At 42.2% G+C, this 20,866-nt stretch overlaps 1 protein-coding gene and 1 long non-coding RNA gene across 7 annotated transcripts in view; one reads left to right on the top strand and one right to left on the bottom strand.

Annotated features, from left to right (window-relative positions):
* RNLS (renalase, FAD dependent amine oxidase) overlaps nucleotides 1-17,421 on the top strand; it is a 263,258-nt gene extending 245,837 nt beyond the window's left edge. The window contains exons 7-8 of one of the 6 annotated variants that reach the window (XM_032313445.1): nucleotides 9,605-9,756; nucleotides 17,376-17,421. In XM_032313445.1, the coding sequence (XP_032169336.1) occupies nucleotides 9,605-9,756; nucleotide 17,376 (153 nt within the window). In that variant the 3' untranslated portion in view covers nucleotides 17,377-17,421. Of the gene's footprint in view, nucleotides 1-241; nucleotides 558-9,604; nucleotides 10,393-17,375 lie in introns of those variants that run through there. The other 5 variants (XM_032313446.1, XM_032313440.1, XM_032313442.1 and 2 more) reach the window with 5 other exon arrangements.
* The window catches only part of LOC116573365, a 374,338-nt gene that overhangs the window by 125,576 nt on the left and 227,896 nt on the right, over nucleotides 1-20,866 (bottom strand). The gene's annotated exons all lie outside the window — the stretch shown is intronic.

Raw genomic sequence — 20,866 nt, forward strand, 5'->3', positions numbered from 1 at the left:
AGGGTAGAATAGATCTGAACAGATTCAATGTAGACCTCAGGAATTGAATATACAATTTCGGTGAAGTACGTCCTTCGCCATTCAAGCCCCGCTAAAGCTGCTACATGGCTCATATAATTGATTTGCGGCTCCTTCTCCCTGCGTCTACCCCTTGGTTTATTAAAATAGAATAGACAAATAGCAATAAAGAGAAAAGCTCCACTGAGAATTGACCAAACCACATCACTTTCTTCACACCTAGGGTATTCCGACCAATAGTAATTTTACAGCGGCATTGCACAGTCCCAGACCCAGAGCCCTGCGACCAGGAACCTGCCACACGAGCAGACCTTTCCCTGAAGTACAACAAAGCAATGGTTTCATGAAATCACCATTAAGTATCATCGAACACCAGAGAGACGCATCGGACAGAGGCAGGAGGACATGATGAACCTAACGCTTAAAAACCCATTAGCAATGCACTGGTCTCCGCAGGAGAGCAGAGCACATGGTTGTTGATATGCTCCTGAAGAACACAAAGGACTAAGGCATAGACTGATACAGACGGAAAGCCTCCAACACCAGGGGCCACAAGAAGTGGGATTTTTTTTTTAAGATTTTATTTATTTATTTGATAGGGAGAGAGATCACAAATAGGCAGAGAGACAGGCAGAGAGAGAGGGAGAAGCAGGCTCTCCACTGAGCAGAGAGCCCGATGTGGGGCTCAATCCCAGGACCCTAGGATTATGACCTGAGCCGATGGCAGAGGCTTAACCCACTGAGCTACCCAGGCGCCCTGAAGTGCGATTTTTTTGTAAAGAAAATATACCTAAAAACAGACTAAGTGGAATCATCAGCCCCCCCATTTATCATTATTATCCCAGTTCTCAGTGTCGCTTCTTCTCAGTAATACACAACGCATGGTTAAGAAATAACCGGTATCATCACGTGTCTTAATCATGCAAGTATATTCCATATGTGTAGGACCTTGGGTGGTGCCACAACATCTGAGCACAGAGAGTTGACTGTTCAATGAGAATATTTTTAAAAGTTACAGACAGAACTTGTCTAAGTCAGCCGGAAGACTTGGTTTCTTTCCTCCCTGACACCTAGAGCTTTCTCGAATGCTTTCTCTGGGTCCCAGGAAAGGAAGGTATTTAAAGGAATATTTAGACTTTATGTCTGTGCGGGCTCACTGCCGCTTTGACAAGAACCGGAAGCATTGTGGGCTGTGTCTAACGAAAATTAAAGAAACTAAAAACTAAAGAAAATTATTATCATAGAGGGGGGGAAAAATGTACCTCCACGTTTAAAGGCCATTTGAACACAGAATTTAAAACTTTGAAAAGTTTGGATTAGTTTTCGGTGGCCTCATGTGCACACATTCTTTCAGCAAATAATCAACACCAGCCACGTAACATGGAGAAGGAGACGCAGGGAAGATGAAAATGAAAAAAAAAAAAAAAAATTTCCTCAACAAAACAACCCTCGTCGCTCACTGTTTCTGAGAACTTACAAGGCCTTTAAATAACAAATATTTCTTACCAAATTGCAATTTGGTGAGTTAAGTGTAGAGGATGCAGCAACATTTTATGGCATTTTCATTAGCGCCCAAAGGGACTTTTAAAGAAATAAAAGAAAGAGAGAGAAACATTACATTTTTCGTTTGGCCCATAGAATTTTTTCTTAAGGAAAAATCTGCTGAGGGGTTGATAATATTTTTCACCACTGACCCATGAGTGAGGTCTCATCCTTTCAGAGTGCCTGGGCTCGATCCCTGTCTATAAAGATGTAAACAGACATTTCCACTAACATACGCACAAGCCGTGGTCTCTCCTTCGTTTGTTTACATTTCTGCCTGGTTTTGTAAACAGGCATGTGATACATGCTTCAACCCAGGGCCTTGGGAACATGGTAGGAATGGGGAAATGTATACACAGAATCAACACAGGCCACATTTTCTCTCCAGCCTCATACAGTGTGAAGGTTGGTATTTATTCCGCATTTGATGAAGCCTTTTCCCCCAACCCCAATTCTTCTCTAAAGCCTTACGTTTACTACCTGAGTATTTAGCCACAGGTGAGCGGATGAAGGATGAATTATCCCAGATTCCAGTCCTAGCTAGATGAAGATGTGGCTAGACGAGGATTGCACAAGTTTCTGGGAAATGAGTTGTACACAAGATTTTATTCCATTTTTAAGTTACTCATCCACTCACTGAGTCCAAACCAAGGTTATGTGGTATTACCTGAGATTACTGGTGGTTTCTCCAAGCTGACCTCGGCTCCCACGGCCCCCCACCCCCTTTACAGAAAACTTCCTTGGGCTGAGCATCTCTGTTCTCGGAGTCCCATCAAGTGCCTCGCCCCACAGCTGTGGTTCCAAGCATTGTTATTTCATGGACCAGCAAAATCCCTCTGAATGTTTTGGGAACCACTATAATATTGCCATCTTTGCATTCTGCCATTAAGAATTTAAACACCAAAAAAAAAAAAAAAAAAGAAAAGAAAGAAAGAAAAAGAAAAAAGAAAGAAATAGTAAAGATATAACCTCATAACCAATTTATAAATAGAATACATTTCACTCCATGAAAAAGCTCATAATTCTTATTTTTTCTCTTCTTGCCATCGATTGACTTTTGGGAACCACTACCTTTGAGCTTTGCATCAGGGCCATAAAAGAATGAGTTAACCAAATATTCAATTTCTGCTGTTTATGTACTGTGGCATGGCTTCAAGTTCATCCTGGCAGCAGAGTAGAGGAAGTGAGGAAATATAAGAGTCAAGCCCATGCCATCTCAGTCCTCTGTGTGGTGCATACTGCCAGTGTGGGCCATACCTCCGAAGGGCAGTTACTCAGGGTTTGCCCCAGTCCTTAGTGTGCGACTAGGAGTCAGTAAGCTCTCCCTGCACGCCAGGAACAATCGGAGGCAAGAGCTACCCTCCAACCCTGGAATTCTTAGAATCACTTTAAAACTTTCAATGTGATTATCAAAAGCACAAGGGAGGGCTCAGACATCTCCGTTTGTGCAGATGCAGGCATACCCAAGTCCAATTAACGTGACCCTCAGGAGTGTAAGGCAACGTAAGAAAGCCAAAAAATTACTCAGTCTTTTATAGCACCTTGTTGGTTTTTTTTTTTAATTTTAATATGAATTATTTCAAATGCAGTTGAGAACTAGGAAATCAGTGTCCTTGGGAATAGTATTGGACATGTGTATGTTTTCAAGCAATCTGGGTGAATTTCCTCACCAGCCAAGAGGAAGCCTTAGCAAATAGGGAGGTCTGAAGGAAAAAAGCCTGAAAGCCTCCAGAGGTGCCTTCCTCTAGGGCAAACTGTGTTTGTCACGGAGGCCTTAGCAACTGCTGGGTTTTCCACCATTGTAAGGGCTTCAGCAAAGCTGTTGCTGCTGATGAAGAGATCATAAAGACCGTCCCCCCTCAATGAAACGAGGAAGAAGGCTGCATCCTGGATATTTTAAATAATTTAAAATTAGATCAAAGTGGTGTCTTTCAGGGGTGCCTGGGTGGCTTAGTCGGTTGGGTGGCTGCCTTCGGCTCAGGTCATGATCTCAGGGTCCTGGGATGGAGCCCTACATCGGGCTCCCTGATCAGCAGGAAACCTGTATCTACCTCTCCCTTCTCTCTCTCAAAATAAAATCTTAAAAAAAAAAAAAAAGTCTTTTAGGAGCAACTGCTGCCCAGGACCTATATCTTAGAGGAGGAAGCCTGAGCCCCAGACTTCAGGATACAGAGATGTCCCTAGATGCAGAGACTGGGAGAACATCCACTGTGCTGATCACTTCACTGTGATGAGTACTGTTTGTGTTAGCACTCCGGTCCGAGCTTGGTAGATTTTAAACCGTCTGCTCCAACCCTACTTTTCCCACGAGCCCTGATAGTTACGATGCGCAGTTTTGCAGTACTGTGGGAGGAACCAAAGCACCTGTTTTATTCTCACACAGCAAAGTCCCAGTGTGATCCACGGAGGGACAGGAATGTGGAAGGACGTTAGGAATTCAGGGCTGGGGATGGTTATTAGAAGGTTATTAGAAGAAACGAGAAGCAGGCGTCTGGCATCATCTAGAGGAAATCGCTCCTGATGGGCTCCTAATTCTTAGCTCCGAAACATGTCTGGTCTGGACAAAGGCAATGCTTCAGATTATCCTGGCTTCATGAGAAAAGAGAAAAAAACAAACAGTGAAGAACATTTAATTCGCTTATTTGTAATTAGGTGGTTGCTCTGCCAGCTTCGAAGCCAGGAGAGCTTTATAGGATTCCTCTCAAGTGCCAACTCCAGCTGATCTGCCTGAAGCCATCGGGTAAGAAGGATGCTGCGGCCACATCTAGGCCCGGTGGGGAAGAATGCCACCATCGATCAGTGATGCCTGTCAGGACACGGGCCAAGGGGGTCACCCCGATTGCAGAAAGTGAGGAGATGAATGGGCTGGGAAGACAACCCCACAGGGTCCTGGAATCCGTACGTTTACACTTTGAAAAGGAACACATCGATCCTCGGATAGCCAGTCTGTCTCTGTCGGTTCCCCTGAGACTGGTCCTTTGGGTAAACTGAGAATGTGGAGGGTTTAAACTAGCAGCGCTGAAGATAGTCGCATTGGGACCCTGGGACCCTGGGACCAGAAAAGGCCCCACTTCAAGGATCCTGCTGCTCATTACCTTTGGACTTGTAATGCATTTACTCAGCCTACAGTACTTCCCCCATTTTTTTAAAAATTAGTTTCAGGGGTAGAATTTAGTGATTCATCAGTTGCATACAACACCCAGGACTCATTCCATTAAGTGCCCTCCTTAATGCCCATCACCCGACCCCCTCACCCCATTTTATGTTTCAGTATTTCATTGCTTATGAGATGCCATGGTGTCGGCATACACCAGGACACCGTCAGGAGGTTGTTTTCACACATGTGAACTTGACTGTTTGGGGTGGTTTAACAGTGGGACCGCCAAGGCAACCCCTTGATATTTTAATTAACAAATTATTTGAGGACCATTCGAGAAGAGGGTATGAGTCTTGGTTGCTGTCTGGAAAATTTTCTTTCCCACCACAGAGAAAGTACATGACTGGAACTTGCAAGACAGGTATCAGTGGCTCAGAAAAAAAGCCAGAAAGTACAATTCAGGGGAGCACTCATGTAAGAAATACTATAGGAGGCACAGAGGACAGACTGTGACATGGGGAAAAGCATGGATGTGGACAAGTCTGAGTTAGAGTGGAGAAGTCATGCTCTATGTGTGAAGACCTTTTTGGAAAGGCTTAACCATATCCCTCTTGTATGTCCTTTCTAGTTTTGCAGAAGAGCTACTTGTAGATAAGTACAAGAGCTTCCTGTCACGCTGCCGCCATTTTTCTTCCTCATTGGTGCCCAAATTATTGGTGCCTCTTCAGGCTGACTGTGCCTTAGATCCAGTGAAATGCGGCATAATTTACATCCGTGACAAGTGAGGAAATGCAGTAGTAAGGGGCTAATTGTTGAAATATTGTCCATATCTTCTTAATGGGTTGGTTGCGCGTCTTGGACTACAATGGGTGACAGTTCCGTTCTTGCCACACCACATGGATGTCACTTAGTGTCATATTTCAGAAAGGCTGGTTTTGAGGAACCCAATCATGGGCTGTGGACAGCCAACTAGAATGGATCAACCCAAAGTAGAGCCGTGTTTGAGGCCACACAGCAAGATTGTTCTGTTTGGGTAGATGCCTGACAGTCTGAGCTGTCAGCTTAGGTATGGAAGGAAGAATGCACGTCGCCAAGTGTGTCACTGGATTATTTCTTGCTAATTATCACCTTCAACTTCGTTGATAATCCCCACTTTTAAGTCGCCATTAGCCTTCTGGTCTGCTCCTCTCTCTTGTCATCTTTAATTTCATTCTTACACCAAAGGGACTTCTTGGGTGTGTTTTTACCGCTAATAATCACAATACAAAGAAATCGTTAGGTTAAACCATATGGAGACGGACAATATTTAACATTGCTGACCTACAGAATCAGCAGCTTTGTGTGGTTCCACGTCATACATGCACATGAGATGTTCACATGAAACAGTTCACAGTCCGAGGTGAGGGGACAGCCCTGTATGTGTCGCTATTGAGAGCATTCTAATTACAGTCTCTTCTGTTTGAGCTTCTGCCCCCTTAGTGGGAGCCTCTGAACAACACTTCCCATGTAGATGGTTCCCTGTGAAGACTTTCATTTGATCAATGGTGTGTACAATATTGTCTTTTCTTGTTTAACTCCATAAACATCCACTGCACACATCATAGAGGCTAGACGCTGCCATCCCCAGCCTTCGACACAAGGATTGGTGCAGCCCAACCCCTGCTCTTTGAAGCACGTAGTCTAGGAAGGGAGACAAATCTGGACATAATGACAGTGCAAAATAACACGTAACGTCATAAAATAACATGTTGCAAAGGCCCTTAACCCAGTGGAGCAAGAAGACCTCAGTGCAGGTGACTTCTGGGCTCTTCTAGAAGGGCAACCATTTCCTCAGCAGTGAAGAGGGGGAGCGGCACAACATCACCCCGCAGGACGGCTGGTGCAAAGTCACAGACACAGGACAAAGAAGGGTGTGTGTGAAGCAGCTCAGTGTGAATGTAGACAGGATATGTGGCAAAGGTGAGCAAAAAGATGAGACAGCAGGTTTGTGTAAGACTTGGTCATGGAGGTCGTCCACGGGGAGGGAGGAGGTTTCATTCTGCGGGTGAGGAGAAGACACAAAACACATCGACGCCGGATGAAACGCTTGGAAAGAAAACCGCTTTTTCTGCTTGGATGTGTATGTCCAGTACGCAGAGAGAAACATTGCCTTAGCGACCCCAGAGCATCAGTGTCGGTGGCGAAAGGTTTTTCTGACCAGCCTTGGTGCACATGTGGGCCGTGGGCCGAGGCATCTGGATTTCCGAAGGGGGTCTCAGCTCTGACAGCTCTCCCAACACAGTCATTGCGGTCTGGTCCCTCCCTGCAGCGGGAGGCAGAGCCAAAGGCTGCGTTACTGCGAGAGACTGTGGCTTTGGCCTTCGTGGGCTCCCACCACTGCCTCTCTCTCTCCTTCCCTTGGGGGAAGGACCTTGCCAACACACACTTCGTGTTTCAAAGTTTCCTCCTTGGGTCGTTGCAGAAGAGGCGATTCTACTTAAAAGCAATGAGATTGATTTCCTCCCCAAACTGTAGGCTGCCCAATCAGCAGCCGGGTCGTCCAGCCACGTGACCTAGCATCTGACATTTAACATTCATGGAATGGAATTACACCGCACTGCTACACTGTGCGCTCCCCCTGGGCAGGGCTTTCTCCCTTTGGCTCCCTCCTGCTTAATATCGGTTAATGTGCAGTAGTGCTGGTTATCTGGACAGGGATGTCAACTGGAATGTATCAAAGCTTTACCACAAATGGAGATTTATGTGTGTGTGTGTGTGTAAATTATACATAGACACACACATATGTATGTATATAGGAATACTATGAATGAGTTATCCCATTTATGTGATTTTCTAGATGCATTAAGCTGAGACTATCAAACGTTTTTGCTTTATTTTAAAAATTATACATATATGTGCATGTGCATTACTTTGTATGATACCTATGTGCATACATGTATCAGTGTATGAATGAGTTACCCTGTTTATATGAATTTTTCAGATGTGTAAAACTATCAGTGACTATCAAACATTTTTGTTTGTTTTATTTAAATCAAGTCTTCACGGAAATGTTTCTGAATGTGTCACAAGGGTGAGTTCTGGAGTCCACTTGCTCTGTTTGAATCTGTTTCTTCACGTCATCAATCTCTGTCCTCAGGCAGGTGATAATCTCTGAGTCTCAGAGTTCTCCTCTATAAAATGTGAACAGTAGTAACTGACAGTGAGGCCGTGTTTATTAAATGGGCACACGTGTAATGCACTGGCATGTGGCACACTTTCAAGAAATGCTAACAAGGAATACTTTATGCGTATTAGAACTTGTTCTTGAATATTGGGGCCATCATCAGGATCGCTGGTGATTGTGGGAAAACAAAGCCAACACCCTCATGGTCTAATAGGAGTGAGAACATTATTTGCACCTCTATTCAGTGGCCCCAGACTGCCAAGCTTCCAACCAGTCTTATCTGGTTTCTGAATGTTTAAATGGCATCCCTTGTTTTCAGATTATCAGCTATTGCATTCTGAAATCATCAATATGTTTGAGTACCTAACGGTCTTCTTCTTCGCATAGTGTTTCACTGGCAAATCAAATAATCCAACCTGTTTAAATTCTATCCAAAGTAGGAATTTAGACGCACCTGTGTGGCTGACTTAGTTAAGCATCTGACTCTTGATTTCAGCTCAGGTCATGATCTCAGGGTCATGAGGTCAAGCCCTGTATCCAGGTCCACACTGAGCACGGAGCCTGCTTGTCCCTCTCCCTCCCCCTCTGCTCCTCCCCTTACTCGCACAAATGCCCTCTCAGTCTCTTTCTTTCAGATAAATAAGTAAATAAAATCTTTACAAAATTAAAATAAAACAAAGTAGGAATTTGAAGGCTCTGACGGAAAACTGAAGTCTATGTTTCAGTATCTATACTCTGTGTTGTCTGTTTTAGCCACTTAAAGGTCTTTTCAGCCGATTTCAAGATTATTAGCTATGGAAAGACAAATGCTTCATGAGCTCACTTCTATGCAGAATCTAAACTAGTCAGACTCATAGAAGCAGAGGGTAGAACAGTGAAGGCCAGGAGCCGGTGGGAGGGGGGAATGAGATGCTTGTCCAAATCACCCATTACACAGGGTGAGCCCATATCTAATATGCAGCAACATGACTTACTTACCAATACTGTACTGTGTACCTGAAATTCACTAAGACAATAGATCCTAAAGTGATTTACCAGAAAGAAGGGAGGGAGGAAGGAAGGATAAATGGTAACTATGTGAGCTGAAGGATATATTAGCTTGATTCTGGATGATTTTACAATGTATACATATGTATATCAAAACATCAAGTTGTACACATTAAATATATACAATTTTTATTTGTCAATTTTACTTCAATAAAGCTGGGGAAAAATCAAATTGCAATTGATCATAATAAAATGAGGGCATAATTCACTTCAAGTGAAGTGACTCATCCCCTCCCCTTTGAAAGCTTCTCTATCCAGAGAGACTCCTGGTGTCACAGGTGTTCCCATAGCGCGTTCTTACTCACCCTATCTTAGCCCTTAGATGCTGCCCGATGCCGGCACTCTGGGCTAAACTGGAAACTCCCTAAGGACACCATCCTCTCTCTTTGGTTTCCCTTGTCTGGCATGTTGCAGAGACTCTATCATTAGTAAATGATTTCATGAATATCATTTCCCCCTTATTAAAAAAAAAAACTGTACTTCCAACTAATTAAGCCTCTCATGACCTACTAATTTTCCGGTTCAACAGACTTCTGATAAGTTTGTCAACTAAGTGAAAATGTCAACGTTTGAGAAGGTCAGCATGAATCCTTAGGTGAGGGCAGGGGCTTAGGGGGTCTCAGTTTTGTGAGACATGGTGATTTCCCCAGGTGGGTGCTAACATCGCAGCACAAGAGGGCAGAGAACATCAACCATAATCCTTTTGTGTTGTTGTTGTTGTTTTTTAACCTCTTCAGGTTACAAACGCTGCTGCCAACTTCCATGGCCAGTTGACTCTTCATCTCAAACCTTTCCTTGTGTGTGGAGGGGACGCATTCACCCAGTCCAACTTCGATGGCTGCGTCACTTCTGCCCGGTGTGTTTTAGAAGCTTTAAAGAACCACATTTAGTACCTGTATCTTTGTTCTCTACATGAGCTTCGGGTTTTTGTCTTCACAAGTTTCTGTTATCGATCATTTTGGTTTCTATTTTGTTGAGAGAAATTACTGGAAAATGTCTCATATGGAGTATTAAATTGATTTTATGATTTTGACAGTTACAACCCACGCTAGAATGAAAATTCCTTGTACCGTGCACCTTTCACAGTGTTTCTGAATTGCCATGACGCCCCCTTGTTAGAGAAAAACAGTGGTTAAGAATAACAAATGACCCTTGCAAAGAAGCAGGTCCAATCAAAATAATAGTTCATGTTCCAAAACCTTTATTCTTTTGAAAAATTTCCATTCTAGATAAAGAATAATTATCATCTAATCCTCGTTTTTAATCTTCAAGTTGGTCCTTGATTCAGTGTTTTTGCCAATTGCTGAACTATAAGATTTTCCCAAACTGTGGCTAACAGAGAGTAATTTCTGTCTCTCTCTGGTTATTAAATGATCCTGAATCATAGGTCATAGATGTCGTTGTTTCTGGGACTGTGGTTTGGAGGACAATTCGCTGATAAAGAAATCCCTCTTCACGTTTTCACATAATAACCAGATCCAAGTAGACTCTCCAAGTCGTGTCATAGTTTTTCACCTTAAAAAAATATATATATATTCAGCCCTAACATGAAAGGTAAAAATTAAATAGAAGCTGAGAGAATATAGATCGATCTTTACCTCTTGCTCTGCTGGCTGGCGGGTGCCACTGCCTTCCTATGGTCCCCGGGATGTGCTGTGGCATTTAGACTGGGTTGAGTTTAATGAATTTAATACAACAAGAAAATTTACTGAACTGGAAAACAGATGCACTTAAAATAGTTCAATATTTGCCAACTTAGTGGTTCAGTGTATCACACACATGGTTCAGTGACCCACCTGTTTCCCGTCACTCGCTGGCTGGACAGAAATTGATTCCCACCTTCTACACCAGCTACCTGTCACTAAAGGAACGGGGAACTACATTTGATTTCTGGGTTGATAAGATGACCGATATTGAGATTTCTTTCATCATTTTGGCCCATATTTGATTAACATTTGTCTTCCTGTGGGTTTTACCCTCGAAGCATGACAGAAAAGACATTCAGATGTGTTAACTATCTTGTGTTTAACTGATGCCATCCTGGAGCCATTGGATTAAAAGCCTCCTGAAGCCTTAAGAACAATTGTTACATTCGTCCCACAAGCCCACATCCTCCAAAGGAAAGAGCAAGAAAGGACCTAAGAAGGCAGGGGCAGTTACTTAGGGGAAAGATTCGTCTAAGTCATTACTGATGACTTTTAATATATACTCCCTCTAATTCCCTGATAATTCCGCATGTGTTTTGAGAAAACCATGGCACTTACAGGAAAAGGCTCAAGCCTGCTTAGTATGTAGATGATCGTTGCTTTGCTATTCTGAGTTGTTTTAAAAACTCATTTTACATGTAGATCCGTCTCTGAGAGGAAGAGGCCAATTTCCTGCTGCTCAAATAAGGAAATAAAACGTATCCACTGCTTGTGTTCTTTATTTTCCTTCACCTCTTTCCTTTCAGAAATTGAAATGGGTAGAAAAATATCTTGTGCTGGAAGCTATCCCGGGAGGCCACGAAATTCAGATGGCCAGGGGGCCCTGGAAGACCCCGGGCAAACCCCGGGGGAGTCGGGGTCGGCAGCATGTGGAGCCGTTGTCAGCCCACAGGACCACACAGCACTGTGGCATTTCCAAACAAGAACTTTTATTAAATCAAGCCAGCCAAGGAAAGCTGCTCTGTTTTGAAAGGAGCATATTTAAGTGAGAAACGGCTGGAGCAGTGGGGTGATTTAACACTTGTTAGCTGATAAATATAGCCTTCACCAGAATAAAACTTTATGATGCCGTGTTGAAAAGCTTAATTACTAAACCATCTATGCAGATCTTTCTTGCTCAGGCAGCCAGGGTGACAAATTATAGCAGCGGAATAGTATTTTTCACCTCTGGCATTTCTGAAGGGGAGAAGTATGTCTAGAAACATCGCGAAAGCAGTAATAATCCCAGACCAGATATTACCGAGGGAAAAAAAAGACGTTTCCTTGAGTCACCAAGCCTTCTGTGCAAAATGCCATCATCCCCACCCCCCGCCTACCCACTACCTTGTTAAGTAAAAAGAACAAGGTCAATTTTACATTTATCTGGTATTTTATACTCATCCAAGTACATATACATATATACATATATACGTACTTTATATATAAGATATATGCCAGAAGAGGAGCCCACGCCTCCAAAACCCATTTCTATTTACGGGGCACCACACTGCTGCCCGATGAACATGGTCACCAAAGCTGAACCAAAATACTAGTTGGCGATCTGGTCCTCACCACGTGGCTTCATTTCAGAGAGCTGACACCAACCCTGATGTGATAGGTACCAGCGTCTGATATGGAATAAAGTCTTCACAAGTCCTGGCTAAATGATGGATCTTCCCGTGATTTTCATTTGCTGGCTTATTTCCTTCCTCGGCGGTCGCTCGCTCTGACAAACAGCGGCATTCCGGCGATGTGGAGCTCCAGCGCAGGCGCAGTTGGCCGAGGGTGCAGACCGCCGCGCACCTGTCCTTCCCTCTGTGGACCTGTCAGGCTCGTCGTTCGCGGTGTCCTTCTCTTGCCCTCTGACCTGTCTTTCTCCCCTTCTGCTTTTTCTCCTGCTTTTTCCTCTGGGCTCAGTCTTCCATTCTCAGAAACCAGGGATCCAAGTGGACTCACTTTGTGATTCATAGTATTTGTGATTCCCTGTTTTAATATATCTTTTTCTTTTTCACCCCTTAAAATTTAAAGCTGTCAATCGGGTTTGTTATTTGAGGTGACTGGACCATCGTCATTTTGATTTTCAGAAGTAATGCGAGAATTTAAAACTGGCTAGAGCGTTGGGGGAATCTCGGTGCTAATAACCTAAAAAATATACATAAAACATGGTACCAGGCTCTGTGGCTGACATAATGGAGCATCATCGGCAATGTCCAGTTGGGAGCAGACAAGTCCCATGGAGTGGGAGGCAGGGTAAGCTCCGTGTTTGTGTCATCAAAGGTGGTAGATAATATGCTCTAGAAGCTGGGGAATCTGAAGAGAAAGAATTAGGTGTTCTTGGGAGGGTGTCCCTGAACAGATGCAGAAATGTGTCAGTTTAACTCATCCAAGGCATCATCTGGGCTGACCCGGCTGACTCCACGAGTCCAAACTGCGTATCATGGTGGTCAAGACAAGTGAGGGCTTTTGGCGGAGAAGGCTCAGGAGAAGGTAGAATGTGATCTCTGGGAAGAAGAAGACGCCCCAGCAAACCTCACACCAGGCTGGGGCAGGACTGAGCTGCCATAGTCCAGGCAGGAATGTGTTTGTGTTCCCGCGGGTACCATCTGGCCAGGTAAGACAGGGAAGGTGAGAATGTGGTAGGTTCTTCGTTTTCTTCTCCACGGAGGGTGATTATAATCCACTTAAGACCTGTGAGGGAGAAAGAGTCTTTAAGAGAGTGTTGATTTAAAACACATGTAGAATCACAGAATCTGGGAATGTCTGAGCTTAGAAGGGCTTGGAGATCATTTAGACCAGTTCATAGCCATCTTGGATTTTCAGTCTTCATGAGAAGCTGTAGAAAGGTATGGCTCTTCTAATAACAACGAAAATGCACAGAGACACATAGAATTCGCACACCATTGTAGAGCCTGCTGGCCCCCTGCCTATTTTTGTAAATAAAGTTTTATTGACACACAGCCTTGCCCATTCATTTGTATTGTCTGTGGCCATTTTTGCATTACAACGGTATGCGTGATTGCGACAGAGACCATAGGGCCTGCAAAGCTTATCTGGTCCTTTAAGAAAAAAATTGCTGACTCCTGTCCTAGAGAGTTACAGGCCTCTGCAATCTATTTTTGGACACTCAGAGGTCTGTGAACCCCAGATTAAGAACCTCTAAATCTCAGCCCTATCACTTTATGTAAATACAGGCTTATCTTAGATCCACACATCTGGCCCATTGTTCCTTGATCCTATGCCTTATTGTAAATCCTTTAAGGCCAGCGGTGTAGCTTTGCAGTTAAGAGCGAGTCTCTGGAGTTCAACAGATCCGTGTTTTAATCCAGGCGTTGCTCTTCATTGTGTGACCTTGAGGCAGTTAAAAAACCCCTCAGTCTGCTTCATCGTCTGAGAAGTGAGTTCAAGCATTATATCTCATACCTCCCATACGATTGTAGGGAAGCAGGAATGTGCCCACAACTATAGCAGAGTGCTGGGCACACAGTAAATGCTTAATAAATGCTTAATAGCAATGATGAATGGGAGTAGAAGGAAGAGGAACAGATCCTCCTGGTGCCTCCAGACTCTTGTTAAGACCAGATTCCTCTGCATTTACACAGAACACTTGGGAGAGTTGATAGTTAGGCTAGCATGTGTGTTGATCGCAGATACGATGAAACACAGAAGATTAAAAACTCTAGGTTTCTGCAAACCTTCATTTAACAAAATGGTAGTGTTCACCTGAGACCAACCATGGACCACTTTCTCTTGTCCTGCTCCAGGTGGTAAGCAGATACCTGTTGCTTGGGAGGTGAGGTGGTTTGTTCAGATGCGGTCCTTGAAAAGAAACCAGGATAGGTCATTACCAGGAGTAGGGCAGGTGGAAAATATAAGAGTGTTCTCTGCACTGAGCACTGTCTTCTCTTTTGCAAGCGCGTGGGCAAAAAGTTGCATGCTTGGACAGGCTCCTTGAGATTATTTACTCCGAAACACTGTAGAAACTGGGAGTGAGTTATTTTCACATTCTTAACATGTTTGGCTAAGTATGCAGATTCATTTCCTGTCCCTAGCCTTCGTTTAAAAATGAAACCTAACTCCTGGTAAGTTCCATGACATGGTAGTGGGTTCTGTGACCTCTCAAATCCACCACCTACTAGATGTTGATCTTGGACCAGTTTCTTCATCTCTAAGTCTCAGTGTGTTCTTCTGTAAAATGGAGATATTAATTTTACCTACCTTAGGGTTATTCTGAGGGCTATAGGATATCCATTTAGCATGTGCTCTAAACCTAGAGTGTGCTCAATAAATTTTAGCTGGTCCTATTACTATTATCATACTGAACTATGACTTATGAAAATAATCCTCTTTCCAGAGGCCTGGGTGGCCCAGTCAGTCAAGCATCTGCCTTCAGTTCAGGTCATGATCCCAGGGTCCTGGGACCAAGTCCAACATTGGGCTCTCTGCTCAGTGGCAAGTCTGTTTCTCCCCCTGCCTCTGTGGTCTCTCTCACTTTCACTCGCTCTCAAATAAATAAATCAAAATCTTAAAAAAAAAAAAAAGGAAGAGAAAATAATCCTCTCTCATTACTACTACTGCATTGGTGGTTAATCTAAATTAACCTAACCCTCAGTTAGATGGGGTGCCTGGGAGGCTCAGTCGGTTAGACCCCAGCTAGGAAACCGGGTCAATGTTTGTCAAATTCTCCAGGGACTGTCTTCAGGTGCCACCGTAAGTCTGGGCGCAGAGTCATTTGTGATCAGAAATTCTTGTTGACTCTTGAGTGAATGAATGAAAAAATGCTCTTGCAGCTTATTGCCGTGCTCATTAACATACCCGGCACCCCATGTCCCGTGAGCAGATCGAATCTTCCCCGTCTTGTGATACCAGTCCCATGTGTACTTCCTCACTCGTCATCGACTTGCCACCCAAACCGCAAGACCCACAAAAGCAGGGCCTGACATATAGGAAGTACACAGCAAAAATCTGTTGATCCAGCGAATAAATGAAATCAACTAATTAACATTTCTTATTCTAATTTTAGTAAGTACCAAAGGGAAATGTTGCTGATACAGAATGATCCCACAGAACAAAAATGCACCAGCCTTATCCACAATAGAGGAGATAATCACAGCAGTACCTTCTCTGCACTCCCCCTCCTTCATTCCTCTTCAGAGGTGAGAGGCTGTCTCAGAAAGTTCCTCCTCCATGCTGCCTGCTAGTTTTTGGCAAGTCCTGATTTGGAGGGTGGGAAGATGTGGGAGCGCTGCTCTGCCATTGGAAACTGCCTAATAAACACTTGGGCTTCACTTCTCATCATTTTGCCTACTATTTAAAGGTTTCTGCCTACGAAGCCAAAAATTCAAGCAAAGTAATATGCCAGACTACAGGAGCCTGCTGTGTCTGTTTTGTGCTCTCCTACCTGAAAAACTGAAGATATATATATATATATATATATATATATATATGATTTTATTAGAACTATAGATAATTGGATTACCTGGAGAGGGAGGTTATGTGAATTCCAATTTAAATAATTATGAACCAGAAATTCCTTTTCTGCACCAACTTCTGCATTGCTGCCTTTTCAGAATGCTTGCTTCATTTTTTCTTTTCTTTTCTTTCTTTTCTTTTTTTTTTTTTAGTGCCTATACATAGCATGTTGTGGTGTATGGTATACATAGCATATTGAAGTTGAATAAATCTTGCAAAGCTTTGGAATTGGGGTTTCACTATAATATAGCAAGCTCCATGGGGCAGAGATTTTTGTCTTTCTCCTTCACTATGGAGTCCCCAGTATCCAGGATTTTGCCTGGCACATACTGAATACTAATTCGAGAACATTCAGACCACCAGCCCTTAGAAAGCCAGATTATGCACCTAAAACATGTAGCAAGAGAAATGGGAAACAATTACTAAATTCTGACAAGTTACAAAAAATGAGAATGAAAAAACCTTGAGTCTTATGGCTGTGTAAGCAAGTTCTATAAAGACAGGGATCCTGTCTAAATTATCTAAAGTGCTAGATCCAAAATCTAAGCACACAACAGGTCATAGAGTGGAACTTAAATAAATTTTTGTTGAATAATTCAATGATTAAAAGAAGGAACCATCTAAGTGACAATGAATACTACATTCTAAAAAAGCCAGATGAAGCTTCTAGAAAGACAGCATGCACCAGGGTCCATTTCTTTGTAGTTGGTGTGTTTGTATGAGCACACTGCATGCCAGAGTGGGGGAGGCGATGTTTTTCCCCTGCAAACAGCACAGTTTGCATGGCTGCGAATTCTGTTCAATGGTTTATGGCCTACCAACAACAGGCAATGAAGGCTTATTGGCTTACATTTTCATTTTCTTGGTCTTCTTTTATTAGAATTGATTTAAAGGTGACAAAAGTTAGACCTAGTATAGCACTCACTTCTATCAGACAGTCACAACCTCAAACTCAAACACTGTTTTAACCATTACAATAGGCCGTGTTTATTTACCCTTTGGAAAACAGACTATTTGCTGCAAACCAGAAGGTTGTCAGAAAACAAAATGTCAGTGGTGCCAAGACCAGGGTAGAGAAAAAAAATCAGCAAGGGTCACTCATTTGAGAAAAGTAAGTTCTAAGAAAGATCTAAGAGAATGTGCTTATAATTAGGAAATCCATTCGTTCGATAATCTGTGTTAATAGTTGAAATAATAAAAACAAAAAATAATAAAATAAGTAATAATAATAAATAAATAAATAAAATGAAAAAATAATACAAAATAAAAAAAATCCGTGTTCATAGTTGCAAAAACAAAAATAAAGATTATTTCAATAAATGCTGAAAATTATGTCATAAAATGAACATGGATTGGGCGCCTGGGTGGCTCAGTGGGTTAAGTCGCTGCCTTTGGCTCAGGTCATGATCTCAAGGTCCTGGGATCGAGTCCCGCATCGGGCTCTCTGCTCAGCGGGGAGCCTGCTTCCTCCTCTCTCTCTCTCTGCCTGCCTCTCTGCCTACTTGTGATCTCTCTCTGTCAAATAAATAAATAAAATCTTAAAAAAAAATGAACGTGGATTACTGGTAAAAGCTTATGGTAAACTCAGAAAAGGGGGCCCCCTTAGAGGGATAGGTTATTCTAAAACCATAACAAACATTGCAATTAAGAACAAATCACTGCCTGGTGGTGGGTATTGTGGAGGGACATATTGCATGGAGCACTGGGTGTGGTGTGCAAACAATGAAATGAAAACACTGAAAAGAAAAAGGTTTTTTTAAATGCAAAAAAAAAAGGTATACATCTCATAGAATAAAAAGAACAAATCGCTGGAACCATCCACATTAAATTGGGAAGAAGTCCCCACATCAATGTTTTGAAATTTCTAAGGAATGCCTTAAGACATGGAACGTTATTTTAAACAATGTGAACACGGGGAAAGAGAGACAAAATGAGGGGTGGTGGTGGCTCAGTGTGTTAAGCTTCTGACTCTTGGTTTTGCCTCAGGTCTTGATCTCAGGGTCCTGAGATGGAGCCCCACTTTGGGCTCAGTGCCCAGCATAGAGTCTGCTTGTCCCTCTCCTTCTGCTCCTCCCCCTGTTTGCATACTTTCTCTCTGTCTCATAAATAAATAAAATCTTTGAAAAAAAAGACAAAATAGTTACGATTGCCATTAATATGATTACACTCCTAGAACACTCAGGTGAGCTAATTTCTGGAATTAATGAGAAGTAGCTCGAAAGGCTGAATTACAAATATTCAAAGACCAATAGTTTTCCTAGATGGTATAATATTCAATGTAAATATATCTTTATATATTTTTATTAACAAAAAACATAGAATACAAAGGAATATATCTAAGAAGATACATCCAGAATTTATACAAGGAAATGTTTTTGAAATTTTGCTGAATGATATTTTTTAAACATTTGAATAAGGAGGAAGATATACCATGTCCATAAAGGGGAATCATAAATATTATTAGTTTTTTCATTTTCCTCTAATTAATTTGTGAATTAAACATAATCACAATGGACATTGTTAACACAAAAATAAACTCTAAAGTTCATCAAGAAATTAACAGGTAAGAATAGGCAATAGTTTATGAGCAAGAAGGTCATAAACATGGGACCTATCAGCTATTACGACATATTATAAAATTAGATAAATAAAGAAGTTTACCATTCATTCTAGAATTAACACAAATCAATAAAAATAATGGCTGTAAAAGCCCTCAGTGTGATAAAAGGCGCATTCAAAAGCAAGGAGAAAGAACAGATTATTGAACGAACGATTTAGGAAATTTGGCTAGCTCTTTGGTAGGTAGGCAGGGAGGGAGGGAGGGAAAAAAGAAATCAGATAGGATTCTATCCTATACCACGCATTATGAGAATTTCCAGATGGATTAAATGGGTAAATATAAACAATATGTACTCCCCCTTAAAAAAATAGAGGAAAATGTAGATAAATATTTAAACCTCTCAGAAAGAAAAAGCTAAGTTTACAGATCAATTATTAAAACACGACTTTACAATGATTTATAGTAAAAGTGTATTATCTGCTCAATGGGGAGTTTCCTTCTCCCTCTCCCTCTGCCTCTCTCCCTCTGCCCCTCTCTCCTACTCATGCTCTCTCTCTCTGTCTCAAAGGAATAAATAAAAAGTCTTTGAAAAAAAAAAGTTTAAAATTTTGACATTTTATTTTTTTTTAAGCATTATAAATTATACAGCTAAAAGTCCTATCTGTTCCCTCTTAGTCTCTCCCTTCCCTCACAAGGAGACTACTCCCATATTTTAAAATTTTTATTAATTTATTTTTTGTTACTTATATGGTTTTTAAAATTGTTTATTACTCCCATATATTTATACTTTGACTTTATGTTTTCATAAAAATATGGTCGTGTTCTCTTAGCTTTTTAATTACAGTATATTGTTTATGTTATTTAGAACTTCCCCTGTTCTGTATTTAATATTTTTCCATGTTAATATGCTTAGATCTAGTTCATCCATATTCATTAATGTACACTCTTCCATTTAATGAATCTATGACTTTATTTGTCCATTTCCCCACTGACGGACATTGAGTTGTTTTAAATTTTTACTATTGCAACCACTGTAATAAATATGTTTGCACGTGTCTCTTTTGTGCTTACATAAACGTTTTTACAAGGCATTATGTTAACACGTATTAAAACTGAGTTGTGAGTTCAAGGGAATATGTTGCATTTTTTCTGTCCTCTCCCTGTTTTAAATAATCAATAATTTGAAAATTAATAAAAGAGAAATATGCAGAGTACCTTAAAGCCAGTTCATTGAAGGGTTCTCATGAGTAAAGAAAGTGGGTCCATGTTGGGACGGGGATGAGACTGGAAAACCTACTTAGTGGAAGACCCTTAAGGAGGTGGCCAGACCATCTGTAGAGCCAGAACCCTGACCACTCGGTCTACACAGTTTCCCAGGAAGCAAGAGCCCCTGGGTGTAGACAGATTGCTGTCAGGTCATTGTGGTGGTGTTGGGTTAGAGACCATTCCTCTAATTTCCTAGCACCGAGGGCTGGTGTGATTCTAGAAAGTGTGGAGAGCAGTGTCTGCTAACCCCCTCCCACCCCCACCAAATGACAGATGGACTTTCCCCTCCAGCTGCTGGAAATCAGGGCAAGCTGTCATATTTTATTTGATTAAAAAAGCAAATAAGCACCATGAGATACCACCTGACATCCACTAGATGGCTACTAGCAACAAACAAACAAATAAACAAACAAAGGCAAAACATACCAGAACGTAACACATACTGGCGAGGATGCGGAGAAATTGGAACCCTCGTGCACCGCCGGTGGGAGCGTCGGTAGTATGGGACAGCCACGGTGGGACATGGCATAGTGGGTCCTCAAAAGCTGAAATGTAGAATTACCACACGGCCCAGCAATCCTTCTTCTGGGCATATACCCTGAAGGAGAGAAAGCGGGGACTGAAATAAGTGTGTGTACACCCAAGTTCATGGTTACCTGATTCACAAGAGCCAAAGGGCAGAAGAACCTTCCTTCCATGATGGATGAAGGCATAAACACACCCTGTCTGCATACCATGGAAAATCATGGCGCGTCAGCAAGAAAGGAAATGCTGACCCAAGTTACCTCCGGATGAAAACGTGAAGACCTTATACTGAGTGAAAGAAGCCAATCAGAAGTACGTTGGCTATCGCTTAGAAGAGGTATCTAGAGGAGTCCAGTTCACAGATACAGAGAGACAGTGGTTGCTGGGCGCTGGCGGGGAGGAAGGAATGGGGGGCTAGGGTTTAGCATACGCAGAGCTATACTGAGGGAGGATGAAAAATCACAGAAGGTCAGTGCTGTGATGGTTATAGGACA

Source organism: Mustela erminea, chromosome 14 (assembly GCF_009829155.1).
Source record: "Mustela erminea isolate mMusErm1 chromosome 14, mMusErm1.Pri, whole genome shotgun sequence".
In the NCBI taxonomy this organism is placed as follows: Eukaryota; Metazoa; Chordata; class Mammalia; order Carnivora; family Mustelidae; genus Mustela; species Mustela erminea.